General features: G+C 55.5%; 1 protein-coding gene across 3 annotated transcripts in view; it reads right to left on the reverse strand.

The window, feature by feature from the left end:
- GLG1 (golgi glycoprotein 1) overlaps positions 1-18,211 on the reverse strand; it is a 151,398-nt gene that overhangs the window by 76,219 nt on the left and 56,968 nt on the right. For all 3 annotated transcript variants that reach the window (XR_010990849.1, XR_010990850.1, XM_068166531.1), the window contains exons 2-3: positions 12,584-12,616; positions 4,622-4,708 (exon numbers count right to left, since the gene is read on the reverse strand). Coding sequence is in view for 1 of the 3 variants with exons in the window: in XM_068166531.1 (XP_068022632.1) it covers positions 4,622-4,708; positions 12,584-12,616 (120 nt within the window). In the remaining 2 variants the exon portion in view is untranslated. The remainder of the gene's footprint in view (positions 1-4,621; positions 4,709-12,583; positions 12,617-18,211) is intronic.

The following is an 18,211-nucleotide window of genomic DNA, read 5'->3' on the forward strand; positions in this document are numbered from 1 at the left end:
TCCTGAGGTTAGGAAAGAGGTTGAGCTGCTGGAAGGTGTCCAGAGAAGGGCAAGAAAGCTGGGGAGGGGTCTGGGGCACAGCCCTGTGAGGAGAGGCTGAGGGAGCTGGGGTTGCTTAGCCTGGAGAGGAGGAGGCTCAGGGGAGACCTTCTTGCTCTCTGCTTCTCCCTGCAGGGAGGTTGGAGCCAGGTGGGGGTTGGGCTCTTCTCCCAGGCACCCAGCACCAGAACAAGAGGACACAGTCTCAGGCTGTGCCAGGGGAGGTTCAGGCTGGAGGTTAGGAGGAAGTTCTACACAGAGAGAGTGATTGCCCATTGGGATGTGCTGCCTGGGGAGGTGGTGGAGTCACCATCACTGGAGGTGTTCAGGAGGAGACTTGATGGGGTGCTTGGTGCCATGGTTGAGTTGATTAGGTGGTGTTGGATGATAGGTTGGACTCAATGATCTTGAAGGTCTCTTCCAACCTGGCTTATTCTATTCTAGTCTAGCCTATTCTATTCTATTCTATTCTATTCTATTCTATTCTATTCTATTCTATTCTATTCTATTCTATTCTATTCTCTGGGTGAGAATAGACCTTTAAAGCTCATCCAGTCCAACCCCTCTGCAGTCACCAGGGACATCTGCAACTAGAGGCTGCTTACAGCCCCAAATAACCTGACCTGCCATGGCTCCAGGGATGGGGCATCTCCCACCTCTCTGGGCAAGCTGGGCCAGGCTCTCCCCACCCTCAGTGTCAAACATTTCTTCCTCCTCTCCACTCTCAATCTCCCTCTTTCAGCTCAAACCATCATCTCGTGTCCTGTCACAACAGGCCCTGCTCAGAAGTCTGTCCCAGCTTTCTTCTCAGCCTCTTTAAGACCTGAAAGGCCACCAGAAGGTCTCCCTGGAGGCTTCTCCAGGCTGCCTGGCCTCAGGGCAGCTACTGAAATCAGTTCCTGTCTGCTGCTGTGTCCAGTGTGAGACTTCCCCAGGGCCTGCTACAGCGTCAGTGGTGACATCATTGCCACCAGGGGCTGTGTTCCATAGTGGTTTGCATCTATATAGAATAGAATAGAATAGAATAGAATAGAATAGAATAGAATAGAATAGAATAGAATAGAATAGAATAGAATAGAATAGAATAGAATAGAATAGAATAGAATAGACAAGGTTGGAAGAGACCTTCAAGATCATCAAGTCCAACACATGAACCAATCCAACACCACCTAAACAGCTAACCCATGGCACCAAGCACCCCATCAAGTCTCCTCTTGAACACCTCCAGGGATGGGGACTCCACCACCTCTCTGGGCAGCACATCCCAAGGGCCAACAACTCTCTCTGGGAAGAACTTTCTCCTCACCAGCCTAAACCTTCCCTGGCACAGCCTGAGACTGTGTCCTCTTGTTCTGGTGCTGGGGGCCTGGGAGAAGAGACCAACCCCCACCTGGCTACAACCTCCCTGCAGGGAGTTGCAGAGAGCAAGAAGGTCTCCCCTGAGCCTCCTCTTCTCCAGGCTAAGCAACCCCAGCTCCCTCAGCCTCTCCTCACAGGGCTGTGCCCCAGACCCCTCCCCAGCTTTCTTGCCCTTCTCTGGACACCTTCCAGCAGCTCAACCTCTTTCCTAACCTGAGGAGCCCAGAGCTGGACACAGGACTCAAGGGGTGGCCTAACCAGTGCAGTGTACAGGGGCACAATGACCTCCCTGCTCCTGCTGGCCACACTGCTCCTGATGCAGGCCAGGATGCCCTTGGCCCTCCTGGCTGCCTGGGCACACTGCAGGCTCATGTTCAGCCTACCATCAACCAGCACCCCCAGCTCCCTCTCTGTTTGGCTGCTCTCAGCCACTCTGCCCCCAGCCTGTAGCACTGCCTGGGGTTGCTGTGGCCAAAGTGCAGCCCCTGGCACTTGGATGTGTTCAATCTCCTGCCCTTGGCCTCTGCCCATCTGCCCAGCCTGGCAAGGTCCCTCTGCAGAGCCTCTCTACCTTCCAGCAGCTCAACTCCTGCCCCCAGCTTGCTGTCAGCTGCAAATTTACTGATGATGACTGACTCAATCCCTTCCTCCAGATCATCAATACAGATGTTAAAGAGCACAGGGCCCAGCACTGCTCCCTGGGGCACACCACTGGTGCCTGGCTGCCAGCTGGCTGTGGCACCATTCACCACCACTCTCTGGGCTCAGCCTCCAGCCACTTCCTCACCCAGCTCAGAGTGCTGCTGTCCCAGCCAGGGGCTGACAGCTTGGCCAGGAGCTTGCTGGGGGGGATGGTGACAAAGACCTTGCTGCAGTCCAGGCAGACCACATCCACAGCCTGCCCCACAGCCACCAGGCAGTGCCCTGGGCATGGAAGGAGCTCAGGTTGCTCAGGCAGGACCTGCCCTGCCTAACTCCATGCTGGCTGGCCTGAGCCCTTGGCCATCCTGTCCTTTCATTGTTCTTATTTCCACCCCAGCTGGTTCAGTTTCTCTCCCAACCCATCAGTCTCTCTCTCCTTCACTCCCTTTCTCTTCCCTTTGGGAGAGCAGAGGGCCTCCCAGACAGCATCTGACACTCATTCAGGGGCAGGCCCAGCCCTGACCCTTGGCACTGATGGTAAAGAAAGTGGCAGCAGAACTGGGTTTGGGAGAACAATCTGCTCTGCATGCCACTGATCCTTGCTTTCAAGAGGCCCAACCTCCCAAAGCCACAGGGGGCCCAGCAGTTAAGAGCAACCTGCTTATTGCAGCCTGCTTATCGTTTCCTAAGCAAGTTTCTGGTCAAGTGAGGTTGCTGTGGTTTGGATGCCCAGATGATGCTCTTCAGAGCATGGTTTAATGACTGAATTAAGTCAGCTGCAGGCTGTGCTGCTAGGAAGAGCTTTGCATCCACTGCCTGCCCTCAAGCCCAGCTGCCAACTACCCCAAACCAAAAGGAAGAAGCAGCCTCAGCTCAGCTCCTGCACAGCTGAGCACACAGCCTCAAGAGCTGAAGCATGAGCACAAGGAAAGAAATGATTCATCAAGTAACCTTTGAAGCTGGACTGAGCTGCCCAGAGAGGTTGTGGAGTCTCCTTCCCTGGAGACTTCTAAAACCTGTCTGGATGTGCTCCTGGGTGACCCTGCTTTGGCAGGGGGGTGGGACTGGATGATCTCCCCAGCTCCCTTCCAACCTCTAACATTCTGTGAGTCTGTATTGATGGCTGAGATTCAGAGGAGTAACTTCTGCTGCAACCTAAAAAGGGAATGCTCCTGACAGTCTGCTTGGAGTAATTAAACACTTAGCCTCAAAGGAAAAAGGCCCAGTTGACCCACAGCCTCCCTGGGCAGCCTGTGCCAGACTCTCACCACCCCCATACTGAAGAACTTCTTCCTCAGCTCCACTCTAACCCTGCTCTGCCTCAGCTTCAAACCCTTCCCCCTTGGCCCCTCTAGATAAAGAGCTCTGATTCTGGGTCACACAGCAGAAGGGCGGTTGGTACAGGCAGGGACACCTCTCAAACAGACTTGGCTGCTCTAGGCCTTGGCCAACCTGGCATTGAACACCTCCAGGGAGGGAGCATCCACAACCTCCCTGGGCAAACTCTTCCAGACTCTCACCACCCTCCTACTCAAGAACTTCTTCCTCAGCTCCACTCTAACCCTGCTCTGCCTCAGCTTCAAACCCTTCCCCCTTGGCCTGGCTCTAGACACCCTCAGCAAAAGTCTCTCTGCAGCCTCCCTTCAGCTATTGCAAGGCAGCTCTAAGGTCCTCCCAGGAGTCTTCTCCTCTCCAGGCTGCACACCCCCAGCTCCTTCTGCCTGTCCTCACAGCCCATTGCATTCTATTTCCATTCCATTCCATTCCATTTCTATTTCATTCTATTCCATTCTATTTTCATTCCATTCCATTTCTAGTCCATTCCATTTCTAGTCCACTCTATTCCATTCTATTTATATTCCACTCCATTCCATTTCCATTCCATTCCATTTCCATTGCATTTCCATTCCATTGCATTTCCATTCCATTCCATTCCATTTCCATTCTATTCCATTTCCATTCCATTCCATTTCTATTCCATTCCATTCTATTTCTATTCCATTCTATTCCTTTCTATTCCATTCCAGTCCATTCCATTCCATTTCCATTCCACTCCATTCCATTTCCATTCCATTCCATTTCTATTCCATTCCATTCTGTGTCTAGTCCATTCAATTCCATTTTATTTCCATTCCATTCCATTCCATTTCCATTCCTTCTATTCTATTCTAGTCTAGTCTATTCTAGTCTATTCTATTCTACTCTATTCTATTCTATTCCATCCTATTTCTATTCTATTCCATCCTATTTCTATTCCATTCCATCCTATTTCTATTCCATTCCATTCCATTTCCATTCCATTTCCATTCCATTCCCTTCCATTCCATTCCATTCTACTCTATTCTATTCCATCCTATTTCTATTCCCTTCCCTTCCCTTCCCTTCCGTTCCCTTCCCTTCCCTTCCCTTCCCTTCCCTTCCCTTCCCTTCCCTTCCCTTCCCTTCCCTTCCCTTCCCTTCCCTTCCATCTTATCCTATTCTATCCTATCCTACTCTCTTCTCTGCACACTAACTCAGTGTCACAGAGGGAAGCAGGAGGCCTCAGTGCTGCAGCTGCAGTGCTGGTGTTGCCCTCTCTTACCTCTGCAATGGTGGACTTGCAGACTTCTCTGGCCACGGATTCAAACTTAGGATCTGTTGTCAGGTTCAGCTTGTAGTTCCACAGGAGCTAGAGAGACACAGAGAGAGAGAGATTGTAGACAGGAGGTTTAAGAACTTCTCATGGAGAATGACAAATATTTTGCTGCAGAAGAGACTGAAAGCTCATTCCTCCCCCCCCCCCCCCCACACCCTTCCCCCCATCTGTATCATCTGTAGCTATCAAGGCAAAGTCTCCTTGACAACAACTCTGTCCCTTCATCTCTGCAATAATTTTCTCCTCCTGAACAAACCCAGGGCTGTTAAAAAAGTCTCTCCATAAGGTCATGGGCTGACTCACTCAAAGGAAATATGCCTAATGAAGGCAATTTCAGAGCTGAAAGGATAAAACAATTGCCAGCTGCAGCCTGCTGCCTGCTGCCCAGCCAGCAGGGGCTTAAGCCCACCACAACCTTTCTGCACTGTGTCTTGTCTGCCCTGATGCAAGCTACCCACCAAACCCCCAGTGGGAGCAGATCTGAGGCTGAACACCTAACAAGACCCCACTAGAAAAGGGCAGGAGACAGTGCAGGTGGCCCTTCAGTCACTTCCCTCTGTGAGGGGCTGCAAGCTGGCAGATGAGCTGGCCAAGCTGCTCTCCATCATTTTCCTCCAGGCCTGGCTCACAGGAGAGGTCCCAGAGGACTGGGAGCTGCCAGTGTGGTCCCCAGCCACAAGAAGGGTTGGATGGAGGAACCTGGAAACTCCAGGCCTGGCAGCCTGAGCTCAGTGATGGAGCAGATTATCCTGGGGGCAATCACTGCACACCTGAAGGATGGCCAAGGGCTCAGGCCCAGCCAGCATGGGGTTAGGAAGGGCAGGTCCTGCCTGACCAACCTGAGCTCCTTCCATGCCCAGGGCACTGCCTGGGGGCTGTGGGGCAGGCTGTGGATGTGGTCTGCCTGGACTGCAGCAAGGCCTTTGCCACCATCCCCCCCAGCAAGCTCCTGGCCAAGCTGTCAGCCCCTGGCTGGGACAGCAGCACTCTGAGCTGGGTGAGGAAGTGGCTGGAGGCTGAGCCCAGAGAGTGGTGGTGAATGGTGCCACAGCCAGCTGGCAGCCAGGCACCAGTGCTGTGCCCCAGGGAGCAGTGCTGGGCCCTGTGCTCTTTAACATCTTCATTGATGATCTGGAGGAGGGGATGGAGTCACTCATCAGCAAGTTTGCAGCTGACAGCAAGCTGGGAGCAGAGGTTGGTCAGTGAGAGGGCAGAAGGGCTCTGCAGAGGGACCTTGCCAGGCTGGGCAGATGGGCAGAGGCCAACAGGATGGCATTCAACAAGTCCAAGTGCCAGGGGCTGCACTTTGGCCACTCCAACCCCAGGCAGAGCTACAGGCTGGGGTCAGAGTGGCTGAGAGCAGCCAGGCAGAGAGGGAGCTGGGGGTGCTGATTGACAGCTGCCTGAATATGAGCCAGCAGTGTGCCCAGCTGGCCAAGAAGGCCAAGGGCATCCTGGCCTGCATCAGGAGCAGTGTGGCCAGCAGGAGCAGGGAGCTCATCCTGCCCTGTGCTCAGCACTGCTCAGGCCACCCCTTGAGTCCTGTGTCCAGCTCTGGGCTCCTCAGTTTAAGAAGGACATTGAGAGACTTGAAGGTGTCCAGAGAAGGGCAACAAGGCTGGGGAGAGGCCTTGAGCACAGCCCTGTGAGGAGAGGCTGAGGGAGCTGGGGTTGCTTAGCCTGGAGAAGAGGAGGCTCAGGGGAGACCTTATTGCTCTCTCCAACTCCCTGTAGGGAGGTTGCAGCCAGGTGGGGGTTGGGCTCTTCTCCCAGGCACCCAGCACCAGAACAAGAGGACACAGTCTCAAGCTGTGGCAGGGGAGGTTCAGGCTGGAGATGAGGAGAAAGTTCTTCCCAGAGTGAGTTGTTGGCCTTTGGGATGTGCTGCCCAGGGAGGTGGTGGAGTCCCCATCCCTGGAGGTGTTCCAGAGGGGACTGGATGTGGCACTTGGTGCCATGGTCTAGTGATGGGGTATGTGGTGCCAGGTTGGACTCAATGATCCTCGAGGTCTCTTCCAGCCTTAGTGATACTGTGACAACATTTGGGATGCAGAGAGACTTCAGAGCTCTGGGAGGTTTTCTCTCTAGCTAAACCCAGTGATGCATCAGAGATCAGATGCCTCAAGAAGGATGACTGCTCTTCTAGGAGCCAGAGATGAGCTCATGTGGGAGCCTCAATGCTTTGGGTCACTGTGCAAAGAATCAATCTGGGGTTAAGTCCCATCCTGCAGATATCCACAGAGCCCAGAGGTCCTCCTGAGGCACCCTGAAGAGAAGAATACAGGGTGGGGGGAGGGGGAGAGAGAGTAAAAGCTCAGCCAATTCCTAGCTGACATCTCCCCCAAGCAAAGCTCCATTAGCTCATTTGGTTTGCCCCAGGACCTTCAGCTGCATTTCAACATCTTTGATTGATAAAAAGAGCTTAAGGACACTTAAAGATTCACTTGAAGCCAGAGGGCTGCCCCTTGGGCCCAAATCAAATCACAGCACACAGGTAAAAAAAGGGTTTGGCCAAAGCTCATTTTGGAGCTCCCATCATAGAGGAAACCCTGGGAGAAGGCAAAAGCAGGCTGGGGCACAAGGACAGCTGCTTCCCATCCCCTCCAACCAGGTGGAAGCACACAGACACACACACAGAGGACTGAAAGCAGAGTAACTGCACTGCCTTCCACACCTTGTGGCCTGGCTTTGGAGTTGTGAGAAGTCAAAACAAGGAGATGGGGGGGGGGGGGGGAAGCAGGGGGTTGCAGAGGCATGAAGCTGTAAATAGCACAGAATGATCTGAGCTGGAAGGGAGCTTAAAGCTCACCCAGTTCCAACCCCCCTGCCGTGGGGCAGGGACACCTCCCACCAGCCCAGGCTGCTCAAAGCCTCATCCAGCCTGGCCTGGAACATCTCCACAGCCTCACTGGGCAAAGAGGAACCTAATGAGGTTCAACAAGGATCTGCATCTGGGAAGGAATAATAAACACCAGCAGTCCAGGTTGGGAGGTGACCTGCTGGAGGGCAGCCCTGTGGAGAGGGACCTGGGAGTGCTGGTGGACAGGAAGCTCCCCATGGGACAGCAATGAGCCCTGGGGGCCAGGAAGGCCAAGGGGGTCCTGGGGGGCACTCAGCAGAGTGTGGCCAGCAGGGCCAGGGAGCTTCTCCTCCCCCTCTGCTCTGCCCTGCCCTGCCCTGGGGAGGCCACAGCTGGAAGACTGCCTCCAGCTCTGGGCTCCCCAGCTCCAGAGGGACAGGGATCTGCTGCAGAGAGGCCAAGGGAGGGCTCCAAGGCTGCTGAAGGGACTGCAGCACTGCCTGGGCAGGAGAGGCTGAGAGCCCTGGGGGGGTGCAGTGTGCAGAGGAGAAGGCTGAGAGGGATCTGAGCAATGTCTCTCAGTATCTTGAGGGGTGAGTGTCAAGTGGAGGGGGCCAAGCTCTTTCTGGTGGTGCACAAGGAACAACAGGTTCAAACTTGAATCAATGTCTATAAACACCTGAGTGCTGAGGTCAGGAAGGAAGGGACAGGGACAGCCTCTGCTCACTGTGCCCTGTGATAGGACAAGAGGCAAGGGATGGAAACTGCACCCCAGGAGGTTCCACCTCAGCAGGAGGAAGAACTTCTTGGCTGTGAGGCTCCCAGAGCCCTGGAACAGGCTGCCCAGAGAGGCTGTGGAGTTTCCTTCCCTGGAGACTTCCAAGCCCCATCTGGATGTGTTCCTGTGCCCCCTGGGCTGGGTGCTGTGCTCCTGCTCTGGCAGGGGGGGTGGACTGGAAGCTCTCCAGAGGTCCCTTCCAAGCCCTAACCTCCTGTGAGCTGTGATCCTGTGCCAGTGACTCCCCACCCTCACTGCAAAGAATTTCTTCCTCATCTCCACTCTCAATCTCCCCTCTGCCAGCTCCACGCCATTGTCCCTCCTCCTGTCACCCCCAGCCCTTGTCAAAAGCCTCTCCTCAGCTCTCCTGGAGCCCCTGCAGGTACTGGAAGGCTGCTCTAAGGTCTCCTTGGAGCTTTCTCTTCTACAGGGTGAACAACCCCAATTCTCTCAACCTGCCCCCACAGGGGAGGTTCTGCAGCCCTCTGATCCTCTCTGTGGCCTCCTCTGGACCTGCTCCAGCAGCTCCAGGTCCCTCTTATGCTGGGGACCCCAGAACTGGAGGCAGTGCTGCAGGTGGACAGGGTTTGCTGTGACAGAATGCAAAGGAGAGAAGCCAAGGGGAAACCTAAGCCCAGCCTTAGCTCTGATGATTATTTTGTGTGTGTGTGTGTAGAGTCTTGGGATTTGAGGAGTCAGCCTGACAGCCTGAAAACTGGCTAACAGTTTGCTCACTGTTAAACCACAGTGCTGAGAGGAAATCTGTTCCAAGAGCAGCCAAAGTGGCTCAAAACTGCCTCTAAATATCACACCCCCACAGCATCTTCTGAGCCAGTCGAAGAGTTTAGCAGCTGTGAAGGCAACACAGAAGGGCTTTCAACAGCTGAAATTAGAGGAGCTGCAGAATTCAGCACTGCTCACATCCTTCCCAAACTCAGCACATCATTTGGCTCCCAGCAACTCACTGGAACCACCCCCTAAGTGTCAAACAGGTTCCTCTCCTCCTCCTCCTCTCCTCCTCCTCCTCCTTCTCCTCCTGGAGCTTGGAAAACTGCACTTCTGCATCTTCCACTCTGCAGCTTCCAGGAAGACCACAGTGGTGCTCCTGGGTTGGAGAATCAGAATGGGAGGGGTTGGAAGGGACCTCCAGAGATCATCCAGTCCAACACCCACCCCCCCCCCGCCACAGCAGGGGCACTCAGGGCAGGGCACACAGGAATGCATCCAGGTAGGGCTTGAAAGACTCCAGGGAAGGAGGCTCCACCACCTCTCTGGGCAGCCTGCTCCAGGCCTCCAGCCTCCTCACACCAAAGAAATGTCTCCCTGTGTTCAGGTGGGACCTCCTGGGCTCCAGTTTGTGCCCACTGCTCCTTCTCCTGTCCCTGGGCACCACTGAGCAGAGCCTGGCCCCAGCCTCTTGCCCCCCACAGGCCCTTCAGCTCTTGCTGAGCATTGCTCAGCTCCCCTCTGGGGCTGCTCTTCTCCAGGCTCAACAGCCCCAGGGCTCTCAGCCTTTGCTCCTTACAGAGCTGCTCCAAGGCCCCTCAATACTTTGAGGTTGGAAAAGCCCCTGAAGGTCCTTGAGTCCAACCCTTAACCCAGCACTGCAAGGTCACCATTGAACCACATCCCTCAGCACCACATCTGCACAGCTTTGAAACCACTCCAGCCATGGGGAGCCCACCACTGCCCTGGGCAGCTGGCACAGGTCTTGGCAACCCTTCTGGGGGAAGAAATCGGTCCTCATTGGCTCATGGAGTGGTAGGGGTTGGAAGGGACCTGAGTGAGTACAAACCCCTTGCCAGAGCAGAATCCCCCAGGGCAGGGCACACAGGAACACATCCAGGCAGGTTTGGAAAGGCTCCAGAGGAGGAGGCTCCACAACCTCTCTGGGCAGCCTGCTCCAGGCCTCCAGCAGCCTCACACCAAACAAGACTCTCCTCATCTTCAGATGGAACCTCCTGGCTTCCAGCTTGTTCCTGCTGTTCCTTTTCCTGTCACTGGGCACCAGTGGGAACAGCCTGGTCCTGGCCACCCCTCAGATGTTTACAGACACTGAGCAGATCCCTTCTCAGCCTTCCCTTCTCCAGACTAAACAGCCTCAGGGCTTTCAGCCTCTCTCCACAGCAGAGCTGTTCAGTCCCTTCATCATCCTCATAGCCTCCTTTGGACTCTCCCCAGCAGGTCTCTGTCTCTCTTGAATGGGGGAGCCCAGAACTGGACACAGGATTGCAGCTGTGGTCTCAGCAGGGCAGAGCAGAGAGGGACACTGCCCAAGCTCTGTGTCAGACACAGGATTCCAGGGGCTGTTTTGCTCCCCAAAACATCAGGACCAGCAGGAGAGCCTCCAAGAGGAGGAGGAGGAGGAGGAGAGGGGCCTAAGGGAGGAACAAACAGAAACCTCTGGGGTACATTTGCTCTGATAGCAGCAGTGCTGTTAGAACATGCTCTGATGCATGGACCAGCACTGCAGGGAGGAAGCTCTCTGCTGAGAGGGCTTCAGGGCTTGGGAGTCTGAGGCAGGGACACAGCAGGAGCAGGGACAACTCATGCAAGAGGGCTGTCCTGCTTGGGATGGGGAACTTCCATGCAACCTCTGAGCAGCCAGCTGGGAGACAGTGGCAAGGAATAGAGCAGAACAGAATGAACCAGGTTGGAAGAGACCTTTGAGATCATCCAGCCCAACCTCTCCCCCAGCACCATCTGAGCAACTCAACCATGGCACCAAGGGCCTCAGCCACCTAAACACCTCCAGGCATGGGGACTCCACCACCTCCCTGGGCAGCACATCCCCAGGGCCAATCTCTCTTGCTGGGAAGAACTTCTTCCTCACCTCCAGCCTGAACCTCTCCTGGCACAGCTTGAGACTGTCCTCTTGTTCTGGTGCTGGGGGCCTGGGAGAAGAGCCCAACCCCCACCTGGCTCCAACCTCCCTGCAGGGAGTTGCAGAGAGCAAGAAGGTCTCCCCTGAGCCTCCTCTTCTGCAGGCTAAGCAACCCCAGCTCCCTCAGCCTCTCCTCACAGGGCTGTGCTCCAAGCCCCTCCCCAAGGGAGGGTTGGAAAGGCTCCAGTGGATGAGGCTCCACAACCTCCCTGGGCAGCCTGCTCCAGGCCTCCAGCAGCCTCACACCAAACAAGTCTCTCCTCATGTTCAGATGGAGCCTCCTGGCTTCCAGCTTGCACCCTTTCTTCCCTGCCCTATCACTGGGCACTACCCAAAGGAGCCTGGCACCTTCACCCTGACACCCACCCCCAGACACTGACACTGATCAGGTCCCCTCTCAGCCTTCTCTTCTCCAGGCTCAACAGCCCCAGGGCTCTCAGCCTTTCTTCACAGGAGAGATGTCCCAGCCCCCCAGCCCCTTCATCATCCTCACAGCCTCTGTTGGACTCTCTCCAGCAGGTCTCTGTCTCTCTGGGCAGCCTGCTCCAGGGCTCCAGCCCCCTCCCAGCAAAGAAGTTTCTCCTCACATCGAGGTGGAACCTCCTGGGCTGCAGTTTGTATCCACTGCCTCTTGTCCCATCAGAGAACTGCTGAATGGGTTGGGTTAGAAAGGACTTGAAGGATCATCCAGTTCCAGTCCCCCTGCCATGGCCAGGGAGACTTTCCACTAGAGCAGGCTGCCCAGAGCCACATCCAGCCTGGCCTCAAAGCATTCCAGGGATGGAGCTTCTAATACCTCCCCTGGGCAGCCTGGGCCAGGCTCTCACCACCCTCCTGACCAACAACTTCTTCCTAAGGTCTAACCATAATCTCTCCTCCTCTAGCTTGGATCCCCAGTCCTATCACTACCCAACACCCTCCAAAGTCCCTCCCCAGCTTTCCTGCAGCCCCCTGCAGCCCCTGGAAGGCCACCAGAAGGTCTCCCTGGAGCCTTCTCCTCTGCAGCCTGCACAACCCCAACTCTCTCAGGCTGTGCTCAGAGCAGAGCAGCTCCAGCCCTCTGCTCAGCCTCCTGGCCCTGCTCTGGACACCTTCCAGCCCCTCCAGAGCCTTCCTGCCACAGAGGCTGCAGAGCTGGGCACAGAGCTGCAGCTGTGGGCTCAGCAGAGTGGAGCAGAGAGGCAGAATCCCCTCCCTGGCCCTGCTGGCCACACTTCTGCTGCTGCTGAGCTTCTCCTCCCCTCCAGCAGCCCCAAGGCCTTTGCTCCAGAGCTGCTCTCCAGCCTCTAGCAGTGCCTGGGATTGCCCCAATCCAGCTGCAGGACTCATGCAGATCCCTGAAGGTGTCCTGATGTTCACAGAGGCTGCCTTTTGCAAGCTACTCAACCCCCTCTGAGGTGTAAATGCCCCAGGTGGAGAGGAAGCAGAAGAGGAAGCCATACTTACATGGTTGCAGTCTGAGGAGATTTCATTGTCTGGCTGAAAAGAGAAAAGAAACAAAAAAGAGCCAAGGTCAGTGCTGCTGTGAGGCATTCCACACACACAGAAGATGCTTTGGGGGGGACTGGAGATGCTTTGGGGGGGACTGGAGATGCTTTAGGGGGGATTTGAGATGCTTTGGGGGGGATTGGAGATGCTTTGGGGGGGATTGGAGATGCTTTGGAGGGGATTTGAGATGCTTTGGGGGGGATTGGAGATGCTTTGGGGGGATTGGAGATGCTTTGGGGGGACTGGAGATGCTTTGGAGAGGACTGGAGATGCTTTGGGGGGGATTGGAGATGCTTTGGGGGGGATTGGAGATGCTTTAGGCATCATCTTGACAGAACAGGACACAAGAGGAGCTGTGGTTCTGCAGGTGCTGCACAAACATCACCAGGGTCCCAGCTCCCTCAGCCTCTCCTCACAGGGCTGTTCCCCAGACCCCTCCCCAGCTTTCTTGCCCTTCTTTGGGCACCTTCCAGCAGCTCAACCTGTTTCCTAACCTGAGGAGCCCAGAGCTGGACACAGGACTCAAGGGGTGGCCTGAGCAGTGCTGAGCACAGGGCAGGATGAGCTCCCTGCTCCTGCTGGCCACACTGCTCCTGATGCAGGCCAGGATGCCCTTGGCCTTCTTGGCCACCTGGGCAAATTTCATAGAATGGGTTGGGTTGGAAGGGACCTTAAAGATCATCCCAGTTCCAAGGCTGCTCAAGGCCTCATCCAGCCTGGCCTGGAACACCTCCAGGCAGGGGGCAGCCACAGCCTCCCTGGGCAGCCTGTGCCAGGCTCTCCCCAGCCTCACTGCCAACCATTCCTTCCTCCTCTCCAGTCTCAGTCTCCCCTTTCCCAGCTCAAAGCCATTGTTCCTCCTCCTGTCACTCCCAGCCCTTGTCCAAAGTCCCTCCCCAGCACTCCTGGAGCTCCTTCAGGTACTGGAAGCAATGTGAGAAGCAAGATCTCCTCTTTCATCTGCATGTAAAGGGGCTGGCTCAAGGCAGCCCAGAGCTTTACACCACGAGAAACTGGGACATCTGATAGTCATCCCTCACTTCAAACCAGGCTGCATTTTACAGCAGTGAATCACAGAATGCTTTCAGTTGGAAGGGCCCTTAAAAATCACACAGTCCAACCTCTCCTGCCAGGGGCAGGGACCCCTCCCCTCAGCCCAGCTTGCTCAGGGCCTCATCCAGCCTGGCCTTCAACACCTCCAAGGCAGGGGGCAGCCACAACCTCCCTGGGCAACCTGTGCCAGGCTCTCCCCACCTTCACTGGCAAGACTTTCATCCTGATCTCCACTCTGTGTCTGCCCTCTCCCAGCTGAAGGCACTGCTGTGGCCTCCTGACAATCCATCTGACACGCAGCCCCTGCCAGCCCAGCCCAGCCCGTTGTGAGAGGAGCACCCACACTCTGCTGGCAGCTGCCTGGAAAGAGAACTGTGGCTGCAAAGCCTCCTGTCCTCCTCCCAGCCTTCTCCCAAGGGAGGAAGCCCTTGGAAGGAGTTAGTTACCCAGACCTGCACCTTGTCTCCATAGCAAAGCGGTGCCAAGGCAGGGCGAACCCCCCCTGCCCCCCAACCCCCCCCAGGGACACCAACCCTGACTCATGAGGCCTCTGCTGCCACTGCCACTGCAGCTGGCTGACACCCTGCTCCCAGAGCCACAGCCACCCAAACACAGCCTGAGCTCGAGCACATCGTGGACACAGACACATCAGAGCTGAGAGAAGGGAAAGGGAGAAAAGGAAAGGGAGAAAAGGAAAGGGAGAAAAGGAAAGGGAGAAAAGGAAAGGGAGAAAAGGAAAGGGAGAAAAGGAAAGGGAGAAAAGGAAAGGGAGAAAAGGAAAGGGAGAAAAGGAAAGGGAGAAAAGGAAAGGGAGAAAAGGAAAGGGAGAAAAGGAAAGGGAGAAAAGGAAAGGGAGAAAAGGAAAGGGAGAAAAGGAAAGGGAGAAAAGGAAAGGGAGAAAAGGAAAGGGAGAAAAGGAAAGGGAGAAAAGGAAAGGGAGAAAAGGAAAGGGAGAAAAGGAAAGGGAGAAAAGGAAAGGGAGAAAAGGAAAGGGAGAAAAGGAAAGGGAGAAAAGGAAAGGGAGAAAAGGAAAGGGAGAAAAGGAAAGGGAGAAAAGGAAAGGGAGAAAAGGAAAGGGAGAAAAGGAAAGGGAGAAAAGGAAAGGGAGAAAAGGAAAGGGAGAAAAGGAAAGGGAGAAAAGGAAAGGGAGAAAAGGAAAGGGAGAAAAGGAAAGGGAGAAAAGGAAAGGGAGAAAAGGAAAGGGAGAAAAGGAAAGGGAGAAAAGGAAAGGGAGAAAAGGAAAGGGAGAAAAGGAAAGGGAGAAAAGGAAAGGGAGAAAAGGAAAGGGAGAAAAGGAAAGGGAGAAAAGGAAAGGGAGAAAAGGAAAGGGAGAAAAGGAAAGGGAGAAAAGGAAAGGGAGAAAAGGAAAGGGAGAAAAGGAAAGGGAGAAAAGGAAAGGGAGAAAAGGAAAGGGAGAAAAGGAAAGGGAGAAAAGGAAAGGGAGAAAAGGAAAGGGAGAAAAGGAAAGGGAGAAAAGGAAAGGGAGAAAAGGAAAGGGAGAAAAGGAAAGGGAGAAAAGGAAAGGGAGAAAAGGAAAGGGAGAAAAGGAAAGGGAGAAAAGGAGAAAAGGAAAAGGAGAAAAGGAAAGAATAGACCAGGTTGGAAGAGACCTTCAGGATCATCAAGCCCAACCTACTTGGTGGGGACTCCACCACCTCCCTGGGCAGCACATTCCAATGGCCAACAACTCTCTCTGGGAAGAACTTCTTCCTCACGTCCAGCCTGAACCTCCCCTGGCACAGCTTGAGACTGTGTCCTCTTGTTCTGGTGCTGCTTGCCTGGGAGAACAGCCCAACCCCCACCTGGCTCCAACCTCCCTGCAGGGAGTTGCAGAGAGCAAGAAGGTCTCCCCTGAGCCTCCTCTTCTCCAGGCTAAGCAACCCCAGCTCCCTCAGCCTCTCCTCACAGGGCTGTGCCCCAGACCCCTCCCCAGCTTTCTTGCCCTTCTCTGGACACCTTCCAGCAGCTCAACCTCTTTCCTAACCTGAGGAGCCCAGAGCTGGACACAGGACTCAAGGGGTGGCCTGAGCAGTGCTGAGCACAGGGCAGGATGAGCTCCCTGCTCCTGCTGGCCACACTGCTCCTGCTGCAGGCCAGGATGCCCTTGGCCTTCTTGGCCCCCTGGGCACACTGCAGGCTCATGTTTATCTGCTCTCCACCACTCCTCCCGGGTCCCTCTCTGCCTGGCTGCTCTCAGCCACTCTGCCCCCAGCCTGTAGCACTGCCTGGGGTTGCTGTGGCCAAAGTGCAGAGCCCTGGAGACATTCAAGCTCAGCCTGGCTGTGCCCCTGGGCAGCCTGCTCTAGATGGAGCTGCCCCTGCTGCCTGCAGGGGGGTTGGACAAGATGAGCCTTGAAGGTCCCTTCCAACCCAATGCAAACTGTGAAGCTGTGAGCAACCACACCACAGCAACCCAACCCTTCTGGGTGGCTTCAGCCATTCCTGCATCCTCCAACCCAGTAACCTTTGCTTCAGATTAAAGCTTAAAGCTCAGTGTTTCTGAAAGGATGAGGCCAAGGAGATAACAGACTGCTTCTCCCCAGCCTGGGCAAGCTGAAACAAGCCTTTCCTGAAACACACAGCGTGAAGATACCACACCTGGAAATCCTGCCCTTCCCCTGGGCTCTCCAGCAGCCCACAGCTCTGGGAGAGCAAATTGGACTCTTCTGAGAGCAGTCATGGAAGTTCAATGGAACCCAGAGGAAGCTTCATCAGTGCTTATGTTGGCAGTTGAGCCAAAGATCTTGCTGGGACACTGGGACAGGCTGCCCAGGGAGGACCCATCCCTGGAGGTCTTCAAGGTGAGGCTCAACAAGGCTCCCAGCAACCTGCTCTAGAGGAGGATGTCCCTGCTGACTGCAGGGGGGTTGGACTGGATGACCTTTGGAGGTCCCTTCCAGCCCAGACCATGCTATGATCTGGCCAGGAATCCTTCCTGTGTGGAGCAAGATGACCACGGGCTAGCCAGAAGCTGTGGTCCCTCTTCCCACTGCCAGTGCAGGGGAAGTGGCTTCAGTGGCAATGCTGAGCTGCTTCTCCCAGTCTAAGTGGAGCCAAAGGAGGAGACAAATCCTCTTATCATAAGATCAGTCAGGGTGGGAAGGGACCACAAGGATCAGCCAGTGCCAACCCCCCTGCCATGGGCAGGGACACCCCACACTACATCAGGCTGCCCAGAGCCTCATCCAGCCTGGTCTTAAACACCTCCAGGGACAGGGCCCCAACCACCTCCCTGGACAACCCAGTCCAGGCCTTCACCACTCTCATGGGGAAGAACTTCCTCCTCACCTCCAGCCTCAATCTCCCCACCTCCAGCTTCATTCCATTCCCCCTAGTCCTATCACTGCCTGAGATCCTGAGCAGTCCTTCCCCAGCCTTCCTGCAGCCCCCTTTCAGATCCTGGAAGGCCACAATGAGGTCACCTGGGAGCCTTCTCTTCCCTTCTCTCTTCATCTTGTGTCTGATAAATGGAATGGTGGAGCTTGAGCAAGGGGAAGAAAAATCTCCCCAGAGCAAGCCATGCCACTTCTGCCTTTCTAAGGAGCCAGCCTATGGCTCTCTACCCATCACATCCACTCAAGAAGCAAGAGCAGTCTCAGAACCACTTGGACCACTAGATGGATACAGAACTGGCTTGATGGCTGCACCCAGAGAGTGGCTGTCCATGGCTCCATGGCCCAGGGGAGGCCAGGGACAAGCAGAGTCCCTCAGGGATCAGTCCTGGGACCAGGCTTGTTCAACATCTCTGTGGGTGCCATGGACAGTGGCACTGAGTGCACCCTCAGCAGGTTTGCTGATGACACCAAGCTGTGTGGTGCAGCAGACAGGCTGGAGGGAAGGGATCCATCCAGAGGGAGCTGGGCAGGCTGGAGAGGTGGGCACAAGCCAACCTCAGGAGGTTCAACAAGAGCAAGGGCAGGGTCCTGCAGCTGGGTGGAGGCAATCCCAGGCACAAATCCAGGCTGGGCAGGGACTGGCTGGCAAGCAGCCCTGAGGAGAGAGCCTTGGGGGTGCTGGGGGAGGAGAAGCTCACCAGGAGCTCTCAGTGTGCACTTGCAGCCCACAAAGCCAATCAGCTCCTGGGCTGCAGCAGGAGAAGTGTGGCCAGCAGGGCAAGGGAGGTGATTCTCCCCTCTGCTCAGCTCTGCTCAGCTGAAGATGTTAAAGAGGCTGGGGCCCAGCACTGCTCCCTGGGGCACAGCACTGGTGCCTGGCTGCCAGCTGGCTGTGGCACCATTCACCACCACTCTCTGGGCTCAGCCTCCAGCCACTTCCTCACCCAGCTCAGAGTGCTGCTGTCCCAGCCAGGGGCTGACAGCTTGGCCAGGAGCTTGCTGGGGGGGATGGTGGCAAAGGCCTTGCTGCAGTCCAGGCAGACCACATCCACAGCCTGCCCACAGCCACCTGGATGAAAATGATGGAGAGAGGCTTGGCCAGCTCATCTGCCAGCTCTCTCAGCACCCTAGGATGGATCCCATCCAGTCTCATGGACTTGAAACCAGCCAGGTTAGGCAAGAATCAACAGAGCTTTTG

This window comes from Melanerpes formicivorus, unplaced genomic scaffold (genome assembly GCF_026170545.1).
Source record: "Melanerpes formicivorus ecotype bairdi unplaced genomic scaffold, bMelFor1.0.p_v2 SCAF_102, whole genome shotgun sequence".
NCBI classification, from domain to species: domain Eukaryota; kingdom Metazoa; phylum Chordata; class Aves; order Piciformes; family Picidae; genus Melanerpes; species Melanerpes formicivorus.